Source organism: Callospermophilus lateralis, chromosome 3 (genome assembly GCF_048772815.1).
Source record: "Callospermophilus lateralis isolate mCalLat2 chromosome 3, mCalLat2.hap1, whole genome shotgun sequence".
NCBI lineage: Eukaryota > Metazoa > Chordata > Mammalia > Rodentia > Sciuridae > Callospermophilus > Callospermophilus lateralis.
Window position 1 is genome coordinate 79825165 of NC_135307.1, and position 17098 is coordinate 79842262.

At 35.6% G+C, this 17098-nt stretch overlaps 2 protein-coding genes and 1 pseudogene across 2 annotated transcripts; 2 read left to right on the top strand and 1 right to left on the bottom strand.

Annotated features, from left to right (window-relative positions):
• The first annotated feature begins 798 nt into the window (after nt 1-798).
• LOC143393939 (olfactory receptor 4F15-like) lies at nt 799-1737 on the top strand. The gene has a single exon (XM_076848431.2). The coding sequence runs from the start codon at nt 799-801 to the stop codon at nt 1735-1737; it is 939 nt and encodes a 312-aa protein (XP_076704546.2).
• An 8116-nt stretch (nt 1738-9853) lies between these two features.
• Nucleotides 9854-10782, top strand: LOC143394720 (nuclear transcription factor Y subunit alpha pseudogene; annotated as a pseudogene).
• Nucleotides 10783-15809: 5027 nt separating this feature from the next.
• On the bottom strand, nt 15810-16721 carry LOC143393940 (olfactory receptor 4K3-like). The gene has a single exon (XM_076848433.1). It carries the CDS (start codon nt 16719-16721, stop codon nt 15810-15812), a length of 912 nt encoding a protein of 303 aa, XP_076704548.1.
• Nucleotides 16722-17098: the final 377 nt, after the last annotated feature.

The following is a 17098-nucleotide window of genomic DNA, read 5'->3' on the forward strand; positions in this document are numbered from 1 at the left end:
CTCCCTCTCTTATTTAACCCTACCAATCCTTTAGATCTTAGTACAAACACTTCCAAAGCAGATGCCACTATGAGCTTTAAAAGTTCTCTAACCCTGAGTTTTTTTTTAATTAATTTTTATTGTAGGTTGTTCAAAACATTACATAGTTCTTGATATATCATATTTCACACTTTGATTCAAGTGGGATATGCACTCCCATTTTTACCCCATATACAGATTGCAGAATCACATCAGTTGCACAACCATTGATTTACATATTGCCATTCTGGTGTCTGTTGTATTCTGCTGCCTTTCCTATCCTCTACTATCCCCCCTCCCCCCTCCCCTCCCCTCTTCTCTCTCTACCCCCTCTACTGTAATTCATTTCTCCCCCTTATATTTTTCCTCCTTTCCCCTCACTTCCTCTTGTATGTAATTTTGTATACCCCTGAGGGTCTCCTTCCATTTACATGCAATTTCCCTTCTCTCTCCCTTTCCCTCCCACCTCTCATCCCTGTTTAATGTTAATCTTCTTCTCATGCTCTTCGTCCCTACTCTATTCTTAGTTACTCTCCTTATATCAAAGAAAACATTTGGCGACCTGAGTTTTTTTCTCCAAATAACTTATAGCATTAAATGTACCCAAATACTTTGTTACTTATTTAATGCCTTGCTTCACAACTAGACCAAACATTATATAAAGTCAGGGTCTGGTTTATTTCAGAATGTGATGCAGAGCCTCGTATAAGCCCTGAAATGTATAGTTTTTCATAGAAGAACTATTTTCTTTGTTCCTTTCAGATAACATAAAGGAAACCAATGAATAAAACAAATTATTCTCCAGTGTCTGAATTTATATTCCTGGGACTTTCTAACTACAGACCAGTACAGCATTTCTTCCTCGCCTTCTCTACAGTGTTGTACCTCATCATTGTGCTGGGAAACATCCTCATTGTTATTACAGTGACCTTTGATGCTCATTTACATTCCCCCATGTACTTCCTTTTAGGAAACCTCTCATTTATTGATTTATGTCTTTCTACCTTAACGGTTCCCAAGATGATTTCTGACCTCTACTCTGGACACAATACCATATCATTCCAGGGGTGTGTCATCCAGATTTTTGTCCTTCATGTCCTGGGTGGATCTGAGATGGTGCTCTTAGTAGCCATGGCCTTGGACAGATATGTGGCCATCTGCAAGCCCCTCCACTACCTGACCATCATGAGCCCACGGATGTGCCATTTGCTTCTGTCTGGTGCTTGGCTTATTGGTATCATTCACTCAGTGTCCCAGTTAGCCTTTGTTGTCCATTTGCCTTTCTGTGGTCCTAATGAGATAGATAGCTTTTACTGTGATCTTCCCTGGTTTATCAAACTGGCCTGCTCAGACACCTACAGCATGGAGTTCATGGTGACTGCCAACAGTGGGTTCATTTCCATAGGCACCTTCTTCTTGCTGATTATCTCCTATATTCTCATCCTGTTCACTGTATGGAAATGCCCTTCAGGTGGTTTGTCCAAGGCTCTCTCCACCCTTTCAGCTCACATCTCTGTGGTGGTTTTGTTTTTTGGACCATGCATCTTTGTTTATATGTGGCCATTTCCCACAGTGCCAGTGGATAAGTTTCTTGCCATTGTGGACTTTCTGATCACCCCCATCCTGAATCCTGCCATTTACACAATGAGGAACAAAGACATGAAGCTGGCAATGAGGAGACTGATTAGTCAGCTCCCGGGTCTGAGGAAAATCTCCTAAAAAACTCATGTGAACACAAGTTACTATATCTTCAAACCACTGTAATATGAACACTTATGCAGTTATACATAATTTGAGGATATATAACAGATATTCAGAGTGTTATACATACTATCCTACTAGGCCAGATATGTCAATTATTCTAAATTCAGAAGTCAGAAAATCTTTGATTGCTTTTTTCAAAGTAAATAGTGATTTTTGTGATAAAATATTTAATTTCTCATTTGTGGAGTAGTTTTTTAATAATTTAAGATTTTCTAATATACACAGTCCACATTTTTGAATGGCTTTTTGTTTCTAGTAGTCCATAAAAGAACTTGGAAACTTTAGAAAACTCAGACCAGAGTATTCTAGTTGTAGAATCACAATAGATACTGATATAGTCTTCTATTTGTAGATTGAAAGACTTTCTTATAAAAAGATACATTACATTTATTAAAAAAAAAAGTAAGAGTCATACACTCCATGTTTAATTTTCTGTTCATTACCTTATGGTTTTTGCTGAAAAATTCTTCATATTCTTCATGGCAAAAGACATATTTTTAGAATTAAATATTTTTCTAAGTTAGCTATTTTGGAATATTCAGAATAGATTATTGGTTATGAGGTTTCTTTGATGTAGCTCATCAAATCTCCATTTAACATGTTATTTGAAACTAAGTTATATTCCTAAGATTCTTTTACAGAAAACTGATGAAAAAAAAAGTCTATGAAAAATTGCAGACTATAGCCTTAGAATCTGCTGAAAATATGGCCTCAAAAATCAGTCTACCTACACTCCAATTTATTAACTTAGAGGTAATGGACTCTGATGGTTGAAGAAATTATGAAATACACAAGTCTACTTTGATTTAAACCCAGGATATGAATTATTAAGTTTAAGCTTTAAAAGTCAAAAAGTACATGAAATGTAAGTATTTAAAACTTGGAAGGATAAAGAACAGTGTGGAACAGGTAAATAAGGAAATGAGGGATGGGGTGGGTACTAGGGGGAACTAACAGATGAACGAGAAGTGAGAGGAAGAGCTCACAGACCCAGTGTTTCATGGATTAGGCCTATGGCCTCTACTCTTACTCTTTCTTCTTTCATTTAGAATTAACTCAAGTCCCCTGCTGTTGGCCTACAGTAGTGAAATTTACATGTAAATCACTTGTAATTTTCAAAATTGTGACTTAATATCTATGAGTCAATCAAGGAATAGTCTTTAAATATCACATGGTTGTTGATCCAATGATTTTTGTACCAGTAAATAAAATATTACTTTTATTTTATATTTTCAACCTTCAAGTTTTAATTTGAATATTTTAACATAGCTTTTGCAGTTTTAAGAATTTTTATATTCTTTTTTAATTTATATTTTTAAATATTAATTTTTAATATATGACAGCAGAATGTATTACAATTAATATTACACATATAGAGCACAGTTTTTCATATCTTTGGTTTTACACAAAGTAGAGTCACACACACCATTCATGTCTTCATACATGTACTTAGGGTAATGATGTCCATCTCATTCCACATTCTTTCCTACCTCCCTGTCCCCCCTTCCCCTCCATCTCCTTTGCCCTGTCTAAAGTTCATCTAATCCTCCCATGCCCCACAGCCAACTCCATTATGAATTAGCATGCTTAAATCAGAGAAAACATTTACATTTGGTTTTTTTAGATTGGCTAACTTCACTTAGCATTATATCCTAAAGCTCCATCCTTTTACCTGCAAATACCATGATTTTATTCTCTTTTTTTTTTGCTGAATTATATTTCATTTCATATATATATATATATATGAAATGTATATATATATTTTATCTATCCATTTATCTACTGAAGGACATCTAGGTTGCTTCCACATTTAGCTATTGTGAATTGTGCTGCTATAAACATTGATATGGCTGTGTTCCTGTAGTATGCTGTTTTTTTAAGTCTTTGGGTACAGACTGAAATATAGCAGGGTCAAATGGTGGTTCCATTCCCACTTTTCCAAGGACTCTCCATACTGCTTTCCAGATTGGCTACACCAATTTTTGCACCAGCAATGTATGAGTGTGTCTTTTCCCCGACATCCTCACCAACACTTACTGTTGTTTGTATTCTTAATAGCTGCCATTCTGAATGGAGTGAAATGAAATATTAGAGTATTTTGATTTGTATTTCTCTAATTGCTAGAAATGATAAACTTTTTTCATATATTTGTTAGTCAATTGTAAATCCTATTCTGAGAAGTATCTGTTCAGTTCGTTGGCCCATTTATTGACTGGGTTATTTGTTCCTTTAGTGTTAAGATTTTTGAGTTCTTTATATCCTAGAGATTAGTGCTGTATTTGATGTGCACGTGGTAAAAATTTGTTCCCAAAATGTAGGCTCTCTTTTCACCTCACTGATTGTTTCTTCTGCTGAGAAGAAGCTTTTCAGTTTGAACCCATCCCATTTATTGATTTTTTAAATTTTATTTTTTGTGCTATTGAAATCTTATTAAGGAAATCGGGGCCTAATCTGACATGATAGAGATTTGGGCCTACTTTTTCTTCAATTAGGCACAGGATCTCTGGTTTAATTCCTAGGTCCTTGATCCACTTTGAGTTGACTTTTGTGCATTGTGAGAGATAGGGGTTTTATTTCATTTTGTTGTATGTGAATTTCCAGTTTTCCCAGCACCATTTGTTGAAGAGGCTATATTTTCTCCAATGTATGTTTTTGGCACCTTTGTCTAATATAAGATAACTGTAGTTGTGTGGATTTTTCTCTGTGTCCTCTATTCTGTACCACTGGTCTATCAGTCTATTTTGTTGCCAATATCACACTGTTTTTGTTACTATTTCTCTGTAGTATATTTTAAGATCTGATATAGTGATACCACCTGCTTCACTCTTCTTTCTAGGGATTGCTTTAGCTAGTCTGGGTGTCATTTTTCCAGATGGATTCCATGGCTGCTTTTTCTATTTCTATGAGAAATGTCATTGGGATTTTGATTGGAATTGCATTAAACCTGTATAGTGCTTTTGGTAGTATGGTCATTGTGATAATATTAGTTTTGCCTATCCAAGAGCAACGTAGATCTTTCCATCTTTTAAGGTCTTCTTTAATGTCTCTCTTTAGTGTTCTGTAGTTTTCGTTGTAGAGGTCTCTCACCTCTTTCATTAAGTTGATTTCCAAGTATTTTATTTTTGTTTTTTGATGCTACTGTAAATGAGATAGTTTTCCTTATTTCCCTTTCAGAGGATTTGTCACTGATATACAGAAATGTCTTGGATTTGTGGGTGTTGATTTTATATTCTGCTACTTTGCTACATTCATTTACTAGTTCTAGAAGTTTTCTGGTGAAATTTTTGGGAATCTAGGTATAGAATCCTACCATCAGCAAATAGTACTAATTTGAGTTCTTCTTCTCCTATCCCTATCCCTTTAATTTCTTCCATCTGTCTATCCCTTTATTTCTTTCAATGTCTTGAAACATTGCTCTGGCCAGTGTTTCAAGAACTATGTTAAATAGAAATGGTGAATATGGGCATCCCTGTCTTGTTCCAGTTTTTAGAGGGAATGCCTTCAATATTTCTCTATTTAGAGTGATGTTGGCCTGGGGCTTAGCATAGATATCTTTTATGAATTTGTAATATGTTCCTGTTATCTCTACTTTTCCTAGTGTTTTGAACATGAAAGAGTGCTGTATTTTGTAGAATGCTTTTTCTGCATCTATTGAGATGATCATATGATTCTTATCTTTAAGTCTATTGATGTGATGAATTACATTTATTGTAAATTAAACCAACCTTGCATCCCTGGGATGAACCCTACTTGATTGTGGGGCACTATCTTTTTGATAAGTTTTTGTACGTGATTTGCCAGAATTTTACTGAGAACTTTTGCATCTATGTTCATTAGAGATATTGGTCTGAAGTTTTCTTTATGTGACTTTGCCTGCTTTTGAAATCAGGGTGATATTGGTCCTTAAAATGAATTTGGAAGTGCTCCTTCTTTTTCTATTTCCTGAAATAAATTGAAGATTATTGGTATTAGTTCTTCTTTAAAGGTCTTGTAGAACTTGGCTGTGTATCCATCTGGTCCTGGGCTTTTCTTGGTTGGCAGGCTTCTGATGGTGTCTTCTATTTCATTGCTCAAAATTGATCTGTTTAAATTGTGTATATCATTCTGATTCAAATTAGGCAGATTATATGACTCTAGAAATTTGTTGATGCCTTCAATATTTTCTATTTTATTGGAGTACAAGTTTTCAAAATAATTTCTAATTATCTTCTGTATTTCTGTAGTGTCTGTCATGATATTTCCTTTTTATCACATATATGAGTAATTTGAGTTTTCTTGTTCCTTCTCTTCATTAGTATAGCTAAGGGTTATAAATTTTTATTATTTTTTCAAAGAACCAACCCTTTATTTTGTCAATTTTTTCAATTGTTTTTTTTTGTTGTTGTTTCAATTGCATTAATTTCATCTCTGACTTTAATTATTTTCTGTCTTCTATTGCTGTTGGTGTTGATTTGTTCTTTCTCTAGGGCTTTGAGTTGTAATGTTAGGTCATTTATTTGTTGCCTTTTTCTTCTTTTAAGGAATGAATTCCATGCAAGAAACTTTCCTCTTAGAACCACCTTCATAGTGTCCCCGAGATTTTGATACATTGTATCAGTGTTCTCATTTACCTCTAAGAATTTTTTAATCTCCTCCTTGATGTCTTTTGCAACCCATTTTTTCATTCAGTGGCATATTATTTTGTCTCCAAGTGTTGGAAGAGCTTTTATTTTTTATTTTATCAATAATTTCTAATTTCATTCCATTATGATCTGATAGAATGCAGAGTAGAATCTCTACATTTTTATATTTGCTAATTTTTGAGGAATACTCATAGTGCTTTCTGTAGGGGCTTTACCAGTTTACATTTCTACCCATAACTTAGAAACATTGCATTTTCCTTGAGGTAACAACCAAGAGTTTTATCTCAATTGTGTGCTGATATTTTGCTATGGCTTTTATTTACATATCCCTGGTGATTAATGTACTGAGCACCTTTTAATATAGCTATTAGCAATCTTTATGTCTTCTTTGGAAAAATGTCCATTCTATTCTTTCATTAATTGTGTAATTGGACTGTTTTGGGCCATTGATTTATGTGAGTTCACTGTATATCTTGGATACTAATTTCTTATCAGACAATGATTTAATTTTTTTTTCCATTCTGTAGGTTTTCCTTTCTTTTTTTTTTTTTTCTTAGTTGAGGAAAAGCTTTTCAATTTGGTGTATTCCTACCTACTTTTGCTTTTGTTGCCTGTGCTTTGAGTGTCATATTAAAAAAATTCCTTCATTCTGACCAATATCAAGAAAATTTTTCCCAGTCTTTTTCTAGCAGTTTTTTTTGTATACAAAAAATTAATCAACAAGGGTGAGTTGCATTTTTATACACTAATATGATGTATCTGAAAAATAAATCAAGAAAGCAACCCCAAATGAAATAGCATCAAAAATAATTATTTTGGGATAAATTAAACCAAGGAAGTAAAAAACAAAATGTATACTGAAAACTATTTAAAATGGATGCAAGAAATTGAAGGCAATAAGAGTAAACAGAAAGATAGTTCATGTTGATAGTTTGTAAGAATCAATACTGTAAAAATGTTCATATACCTAAAGCAATCCACAGATTCAATGACAACTCAAAGGAAACCCCATTGGCATTTTTCAAGACAAAGAAAAAAAAAGACAATTCTAAAATATGCATGGAAGCACAAAAGACTCCTGAAAAAAACAAAAAAGAGACATTATGCATTCCAATTTCAAATTATAAAGCAGTAGTAAATAAAAACATGTGGCACTGGTATGAAATCACACATGGAATAGTGGAAAATATTGAGACATCATAAATAAACCCAAGCATGTATGGTCAACTAATATTTGATAAAGAAAACAGATGGGAAAGGACAATCTCTTCAATGAATGAATATCTAGATGGAAAAATTGAAATCGGTCACTCACATACAAAAATTAACTCAGAAAGTATAAAGTCTGGTATTATTACCTAACAACTACTTTTTCAAATTCTAATCAACAAGAGTGAGTTGCATTTTTATACACTAACATCATGTACCACTAACTCTTCACTTGCTCAAGACAAGGGTCCATGTGAATACTTGGAATATGTGTTATCCTTGAAATGTATTAAATTTATTTCTATTTTGTTTTATGACTAGAAAACTGAGTCAAATTCACTTCTAAACTTTTTGAGAATTCTAAGTTATGGATATCCCTAATCCAAAATTATTTCTGGATTATATAATCAGTCACGTTTATATTTTTCCAGGTCATGATTACTTTGCTGTTTAATATTTGTATTTTAATAGATTTAATGGATTCTAACTAGTTACATTAAACTAGAGAGGATACACAAAGTTTATTTTCTTCTTGATGAATTTGCCCTGTTTGCAGAGCTGTGGAGAAAGAAAGCTAACGTTCTAAGAGAAATATTTCTAAAGAGCCAAACTGATTCCTATGAAATCATCATGTGGACACAATAGATAACCATCAGAGTCATAATCAAAGCCTGAAAGGAACATATCTAAGAAGCAGATATAAACCAGAAGTGTCCTGAGTCTCATGAAATCCCAATACAGACTCAAATCTGTTTAGTGTTGCACAGATCGAAAGAATCAGATCTAAGCCTTCTATGGCTCTTACTAAAACAGAAGTTTCTGTTGTGTACAGGAAGTCGGATCTATAATTCTCTTTTACAAAGTGTCTAAGTTACATAAAATAACTGTGAGTATGGGAAGAAGCAGAGATTTGTGGCTCTAAAATTAAGAGGAAGCTAGTGAAAAGAAGCCCAGTGATGGCTCAGTTGTTAAAGTTAACAGAGTCAAAATTTGAAGTAAATTTTACACATTTTAAGGGGACATTAAAAAGCTGAAAAAACCCAGGCATGGTGGTGCATGCCTGTAATCCCAGTGGCTCGAGAGGCTCAGGCAGGAGGATCACAAGTTCAAAGCCAGCCTCAGCAACTTCGTGAGGCCCTAAACAACCTAGAGAGACTCCAGCTCAAAATAAAATATATAAAAAAGGTTGGTGTGGGGGGCACCCCTGAGCTATTTGAATAACCTCTACTCAGCCTTGAAGCCAAGGAGATTTTGGTCTGGCATTGCAAGTCATTTTGTGGCTTCTCACACTTAATGGATTACGCAAAGCATAAGTCTCCCCTTGGTTAGAGAGGCTGCTCTGTAACTCTGGACTTGGGTGTTACCCATTGGGCTTGGGCAGCCCATCTCCTACCTTATTTGGCAAAAGAACATTCCACTGAAATCTTTTGAAGCCCCCTTGTATAAATAAAGCAAACGTGGGCTCTTCTCTCTCTCTCCCTCCAGGGTGGAGGCAGGACCCCTAAGATCACAGAGTCGTTCTGCCCTTGCTTTTTGAAAATTACTTTCTATTCCCTATGATTTTTCACCATATTTCTCAGCCAGCTCACTTCACGGAGAGGGAAACTCAAAAATTACAGACAGTTCAGGACACAGGCCAGAGTTGGGGATGTGGATCAATGGTTAAGAGCCCCTGTGTTCAATCCCTGGCACAAAAAAAAAATCTGAAAAACATAAAAAGATGACAAAGTTCAATAGAAGATATCTACATAACAGCCAAATGATATTTTAGAACAGAAAAAATGTGAATTATGAATATTTAAGCCTGTGAGAATAGGAAAAAAAATCAGTGGACCAAAAGACTGATCAAAAGAAATTATACAAACAATAGTACAGAAATACTAAAGAATAAAAATATCAGAACAAAATAAGAGTTGATTGGAATAACATGAAAAGCTCTAAGGTGTATAAATAAATGAAAGAATGAAACAAAGAGAATAGGAAGCAATGTCTGAAGAACTGATAAAAGGCACAACTCAGATTCAGGTAAAACAGTGAACAACAAGAGAGGTAATTATGATTTTGTGAGGTGGTAGCAGCAGCACTGGAGCCTTTGTTGGATTTCAGGGTCTGATACTGGAACCAGTCAGTACTGACAGTGAAGCAAGGGAGCAAGGCATGAAGTGCACCATCTCATACACAGTCTTCTGAGCTCTCCAGAGTGAAGCTCACCATGGATAGGATTCCATCTGGGAGGGGCCATGGAGAAATATGTAGCAAATAGCAGTAGTTCAACAGAGCACATTGTTGTGCAGGCTGGACAGATTTAGCAGCAGGTCCAGGGCCAAATATTAAGGGTCAGTGGAGGCCAGTTAATCATATCAACTGCCCAGCCTATCATGGTCCGGGCTCTTCCCAGTGGACAAGGTCAAACACCATCATTCAAGTACCTATGTCTGGGACCCAGGGTTTGAAACAGATACAGTTGGTTCCACCTGGACTGCTCCAGAGCCAGGGTGGGCAGACTGTGCAGGTCCAGAGCCACCAGGGCCAGACCCAGCCGATCATCATTCAGCAGTTCCAAACAGACATCACTGCGAGCCAGATTCAGATGCAGCAGCAGATTTCTGTCCAGGGGCAGCAAGTGGCACAGACTGTGGAAAGACAAACCATCGTCTATCAGTTCGTTAATGCAGATGGAACTATTCTCCAGAAAGCCATAATAACCATCCAGAAGCCAGTTTGGCAGAAACACAGACTTTCAGATAGGAGCCAAAACCAACACAACCAGCAGTGGACAAGGGACTGTCACTATTATACTACCTGTACCAGACAGTGTGGTCAATTCAGGAGGAATGGTCATGATGGTTCCTGGAGTTGGCTCTGTGTCTGCTACCCAGAGAATCCTACTACAGCAGAGATGCTTGAAGAAGATCCCCTCTGTGTGAATTCCAAACAGTACCACCATATTTTCAAAAGAAAACAAGTTCAGGCAAAACTAGAGGTAGAAGGAAAAATTCCAAAGGAAAAAAGGAAATACCTTCCTGAGTCCTAGCACCCTCAGTCCGTAATTTGGAAACATAATGAAAGTGGATGATTTTTCTCTCCCAAAGAAAAGGCTAGTCCCCATATACAGGATTCAAACTAAGCTGACAAAGAAGCAATGACACAGATAATTCAAGTGTTTTGACCCCAGGTCATATGATAAAGCTAATGAAGGACATTTCCTAGTTGATGTTTCCAACTGTTCCAGGAAACTGATCTACTTTTCCAATGGGGAACTGACGATCAAATTCTGCCTTTTCTACAGGACAGAAACCACTTAGCTTTTAATAAGTGACTCAGTATTATAATTGCACCAATATCTGGCAAATTTAAGCTGCAAACCTTTGTCTCACCCTTTTAGTGAGGGTCTATTTCAGACTTTTGATACCACTGACATTTCATGGAGTCACTTGTCAGCTCAGCAGTACACAAGCACGTGGGTTGACTGGTGAAGTCAGCCAGCCATCTCAGCAGGGAAGAACATCCTTCTCAATCTGAATTGCAATCAGTGAAACTGTAGCTCACTCCTTCCCATGGAATCTAGATAGCATGCATCCCTCTGGTGGGGGCTCTCACTGATCAACTGAATAAACACTTTGTATTCAGATGGCCTCTGAGCAAGAAAGTTCCATATTGTGATACGGAAACAAATTATCTGAGATACAGCCATCTCATCTGTGGTAATAATAAGAGTCTCTGTATGCCCAGATGCTGGGTTCATAATTTGGGACTTTAGCCAAGAAAAGTCCAAAAAGATATCTTGGACTCTGGGGATAAATAATAAAATTTTCAAGAACCTAAACATACATTGCAGAATGTCTTTTTAGCTTTCACAAGTTGTGGTCTGCTTGTCTCTGTTGACAAGTCATCAGGATCATAGTTCTTGCTGGGGTTGTTATTCAGACAAAATAGAGGATCATGGAACTTGAAACTGCCTTTCCTAAGTGGAAAACAAATTCTTCAAATAATAGACATTATTAATGCTGTATTTATGTGACTGCATGATCAATGTGATTCTGCAACCTGTACACTCAGAAAAATGAGAAATTGTATCCCATCTGATTCAAATGTATGATATGTCAAGATCATTGTACTGTCATGTGTGACTAATTAAAACAAATAAAAAATTATATATAAAAAAAAAACTTCTGTGCTGAAACACTGAAAACATTTGTAGTAATTCCTAAACAAAGAAGCAAACTAGAGATTTTCAATCCTACACTTCTTGACAACATCTGGGGAAAGAAAGGGTGTTTCGTCTAGGATGAAAAAGAAAACGTAGTCTCCCTACCCAGATGTTGGTATAGAGCATGAATCTCCTCCAGTGGATGAATACTTGGAATGGGTCATTAAGATGAAGAGACTAATTCACATTTATACTAGAACCTTTTAACATGCACTGAAAGGGAGAATTCTGAGATTAAGTTCTTGACAAAGGACTCAAAAAGCACTGTTCATAGCACACTGTCCTGGACATAATCCAGGTTACCTGCCAGAGCTTGATGTGGATGTTGGCTTCACTCCGGGAATGTTTCATGCTGGCCCCAGAGAGCAAACATCCTCGTTCTTCCCTTGGCAGCGGATTCTTTGGTGCCAGTGTCCATTTGTTTTTCCCTTTTTCCATAGGACTTGTGCAGGAAGGTTTTTATACTGCACCCATATTATAGGAAAACACTACAGTCAGGAAGAAAGCAGAGATACCAGCAGAGTCAGCAACTGGGTCACAGTTGCCTGAATGAGTTTGACCTCAGAAATCTATTTTCCAGGTGTTGAACTCTGGGAGACAGAACCAAGATGATATTTCAGAAGAGTTGGCTGCCTTCTCTGGAAACCAAGAAGAAAAATCCAATAACTCTTAAGAACGTTTGAGATTGGCTTAAATACCAATAGTAAAGATTGCTTCTTTGACATCACTGTAACTGAATTAGGACAGAAAAGAAAGTAAATATTTTGAAGAGAAAATCAAAAAGATGGGACCATGGTAATTATAGAAATAGAGGTATAGAACTATACAAAGGAAACTGGGAGTGAAATTTCTTCCTAGACCGGGAAACCTAGTGCTTTTTCCTACTTTCCAGGTGTCAAAAGGGCTGATTCTTTGGGAAGCTCACTAGAAACCTCTTGCTCTTTTATGTTTCATATATTAAACCACCCCATTATTATTTTTCAGATAATGTTAAAAATAATGAGGAATTCTATCTTGTGGTTAGTTTAGGAGTCTAAGATAGAGAGTTTAGAAAGAAAGTCTTCAGACCTAATTTCTAATGCTTAAGCCAACAGTGGTTCTAAAACACTATTTATTGTGTTATTTGTTTGTACATAGTAATACCAATATCATTGTTGTAGAATATTTCATTGGCGGGGGCAAGTTTGAATTTTGTTTTGTTTGAAATGAAATGCATCAATTTTTATTTTGTCAATTTTTTCAAATAGCTCATAACCCTTTTATTATGGTTATTTTAGCAAGCCATAATAGCCCACAAAGTGGGAACAGAGAAATTGACCTTTGGATTTTTTTTCTTTATTACTAGTCCTTTTACTTATTTGTCCTTGTGATTGTAGTGATAACTTCGAAGATGTAGAGTGAGGGATGAATGAATAATTGGTTTGATGCATAGTTGTGTCACTTCTTGAGTCCTTTTTTTTTTTTTGCAGGATAATTGTAAATGTATATATTTTAAATGCACTGATACACTGACCATGTGAGTGTGTATGCCGCTGGACCAATGGCATTTTCTGGCTAAAGGGTGGCCTGATAATAATGTCTTGATTTTCCTTTAGGTCTCAACTATATACGTTTTTCCCCCAGCATTAGGGGGAGTACAAGTGATCAATCATTGATGCCATTGAAATTGTTATTTATTTATTTATTTATTTATATTCATCATTTGGAAGAAGATCAAAGATAAGAAGAACACATTTAATGCAGTTAAAAAACAAGCAACAATACCTTCAAAGGAATAGAAAGATACTGATGACTATTCGCCAGACACATATAATCACCACATTAGAAAAACATTTTAAAATATCAAAATGATCTTTCAGCCCATAATTCTATAGTTTGTGAAATCTTTCAAATATTAAAAAACATAAAGATACTTTCAGTTAAACCATAATAATAAATCTTACAAGAGGAAATCCAGGGAGAGTTCTTTCATCTAGAAATGTTTTCCTCAGATGGCAGTAGAAAGGGAATCACCAGAAAGGAAAGATGTTATAGAAAATTGAGTATTAAAACCACAATTAGAGCAGAGACAAAAAAGCAATGTTTTCTGATGTTATGATATTTATAGAAATGGCTTAATAAGCTTATTAAACTTTTTTTTAAAAAAATTGCTGTATGTGGTGGCAAGGAGTATTGTGATAATCTACTACAATTTGATGCTTATGCCTTACTTTGTGCTAAAACTCACATGTATTCATCAGTGCTTTGACACTAAAACCAAAATAGTACTTCTCCTATCCCATTACATATGTCTGTAAGGCCAAAAAAACCATACAGTAAAATACATTCAATGCAGAAGCAGATAAAAGAATTTGACTTCTTTTAAACCACATGCTAAAGAAGTTTGTAAGTATGTAAAAGAAATCCACTTTTCTTACTGAATTCTTTATTATACTTTGGAAAATATTGTCATTTTTATAAAATACATTATTCATGTTAATATTTTTTGTTTATCAGATTATTTTAAATGTGCTAAATATATATTTAATTATTTTGTTTAATTTCTAGAAATGATAACTACTAATAAATGTAATCTACATAAAGAGAAATTCTTTGGTGTCCTCAATCATTTTTAATATCAAAATGGGTCATGACAGCAAACGCTTTGGGAACTAGTGATGTACAGTTCCTCTGAATTGCTGACTTCATATCTTGAGATTTACATTAATTATGATGGGTGGGAGGATATGATGAGAAGATTACCTGAAATTTTTGCTTAGGTTTTTCAAGCAAACTTTGGAGACTCCATACTTATTTATTCACTTTCGGAAGAATATCTTACTAATACTATAAAGATAATAACTGACTTTTTTGGTAGGGCAAATATATGGATCCTCACTCATGAAAGTAACAGAGAAATTTAGATACTACACAGATGTAGCAGTGAAGCTTTGTTTAACACTTTATTTAATGTGGCTCAGAGAACAGCTTCCTGGAAGGCAGTGCAGGTCACTTCACATCTCAAGACCTACCTACACGAGGCTGAAAACCTTCCTGTTCCCCATTGTGGCAGGCCAAGTGCCAACTGCCTCCTCAAATGAAATACTTCTTCCCATGGTACCATACCTTTTTTTATCCAGTATTATGTGTTTTCACATTTCTGAAATTCAAGCAGCTCTGACAATTTTAAGTGCTTTTGGTTTTTGAAGCCTATATCATAACACAATCTAACTTGGCCTAACTCATTAATATTCTGGCCTACACTGATGCAAAACTATTTTATTTGTAGTCTTTATTGCATACAAGAACACACACACACACACACACACACACACAATATGAGGAGCTAATAACTCTGACACTATTGGAAATGTTTAAAAGTATCTATGTTATTATTGAAAAACAATTACAAAACTTGAAGTATATTTCATGCCATAGATTTCAGATAAGGGAATGTAAATTTGTATATCTTTTTGAAGCATGAGTAGAAAAAATTCCTAAGAAGGAAGAATTCTAAAGAATGGTTTGTAAGGACAGGGTAAGTGCTGGGAAGTGACACTGACCAAATTATATTTTTAAATGGTACATTATGTGCATGTGTGAATATGAAACAACAAATCCCATCAGTGTGTACAACTATAATGCGCCAGGAAAATTTGTGGGGAAAAAAAGAATGTTTTGTGAAATGCAGTAATGAACAATTTCCAAACTTTGTACATAATTTAATTGCTTGCTGACCATCTGGACACTGTAGTAAATTGAGCCACTTTGCCTAAAAGTAGACATTTTAACTCTACTTTCTTAGATGTTCCTCTGCTTTTATCTGGATTAGAAAATTAACTTCTTTAACCCATTCACTAATGTGTTACCTTTGGTAATCACACCATCCTACATGAATTGGGAAATGTTTCGCAGTCCAGAGTAAAAGGACAGAAGTGGCTAATTTAGGAACTTTACAGTGAACATTCATAATGTAAAACCCTGAAATATACGCTGAAATGCATATGCTAACATCGAAGTCTCTTCATGGCATTTTTAATCTCTTTGTTTCTTAAGGTGTAAATGGCAGGATTCAGCAGAGGTGTGATGACTGCATAAAACACAGCAAGAAACTTGTCCACCCAGGTGATGCTGACTGGCCACAGATAGATGAAGATGCAGGGCCCAAAGAAGAGCACCACCACGGTGATATGGGCAGTGCAAGTGGATAGAGCCTTGGATGCCCCGTCTGTAGAGTGAAGGCAGACAGTAAACAGAATATGCAAGTAAGAGATCAGCAACAGAATGAAGCAGATGGTTGCCAGCACCCCACTGTCAGCATTTATCAAGATTTCTAGAATAGAGGTGTCCATGCAGGCTAGCTTGATCACCAATGGAATGTCACAGAAAAAACTATCCAGTTCTCTGGGTCCACAGAAGGGCAGCTTTACAATCAGAGCTAGCTGGCTCACTGAATGTAAAAAGCCTATGATCCATGAAGTCATCACTAACCCAATGCACATATGTCGGTCCATGATGCTGGAGTAATGGAGGGGCTTGCAGATGGCCACGTAACGATCATAGGCCATTGACACAAGCAGTACCATCTCACCCCCACCAAAGAAGTGTCCAAAGAAAATCTGGCACATACACCCTCCAAAGGAGATGGTCTTGTTTTCCTTTAGAAAATCTGTGATCATTTTAGGGGTTGTGACTGAAGAAAGGCAGAAATCAATGAAGGAGAGATTGGCTAGCAAGAAGTACATAGGGGAGTGAAGGTGGAGATCAGTAATAATTATGACCACAATGAAGAGGTTGCCTAAAACAGTGATCAAATAAAGGGAAGAAAATGTCACCAGGAAGAAGACCTGGAGTTCCCATGAATCACAAAGCCCAAGAATAATGAATTCAGAAACCACAGACTGATTTGCTTCTTCCATTTAGTTTCGTCCTAAAAGCATCTGAAGAAAAAGACAAAGCATTACTTTTTCTGTATAAATGTATAAACAGTGTGTGAATCAAGAAGATGTCTTATATATTACCTTTGGATGTGGATTCTAGTATAATCATTTTGGAAGAAAGTTTGGCCTTATCTTGTAACAGTCACACATTTGCACATTTTATGGCCTAGCAATTAAACCCTTATTTACACCCCAAAATTTATTCTCACATTTGTATACAAGGAGTAATTTATAATAATGCTCACTGACCTTAGAGCCTATGTTTTGAGCCATTGCAAATGAAGCAAAGATGATACAGAAGTATCTTTGTAAATTATAATAATTTTTAAAAAGTGTTCAAATGTGATTTATTTGTC

What these genes read in the sequence shown, in the direction of transcription:
- LOC143393939 (XM_076848431.2), top strand. Translation starts at nt 799, where the DNA reads ATGAATAAAACAAATTATTCTCCAGTGTCTGAATTTATATTCCTGGGA.
- LOC143393940 (XM_076848433.1), bottom strand. Translation starts at nt 16,721, where the DNA reads ATGGAAGAAGCAAATCAGTCTGTGGTTTCTGAATTCATTATTCTTGGG.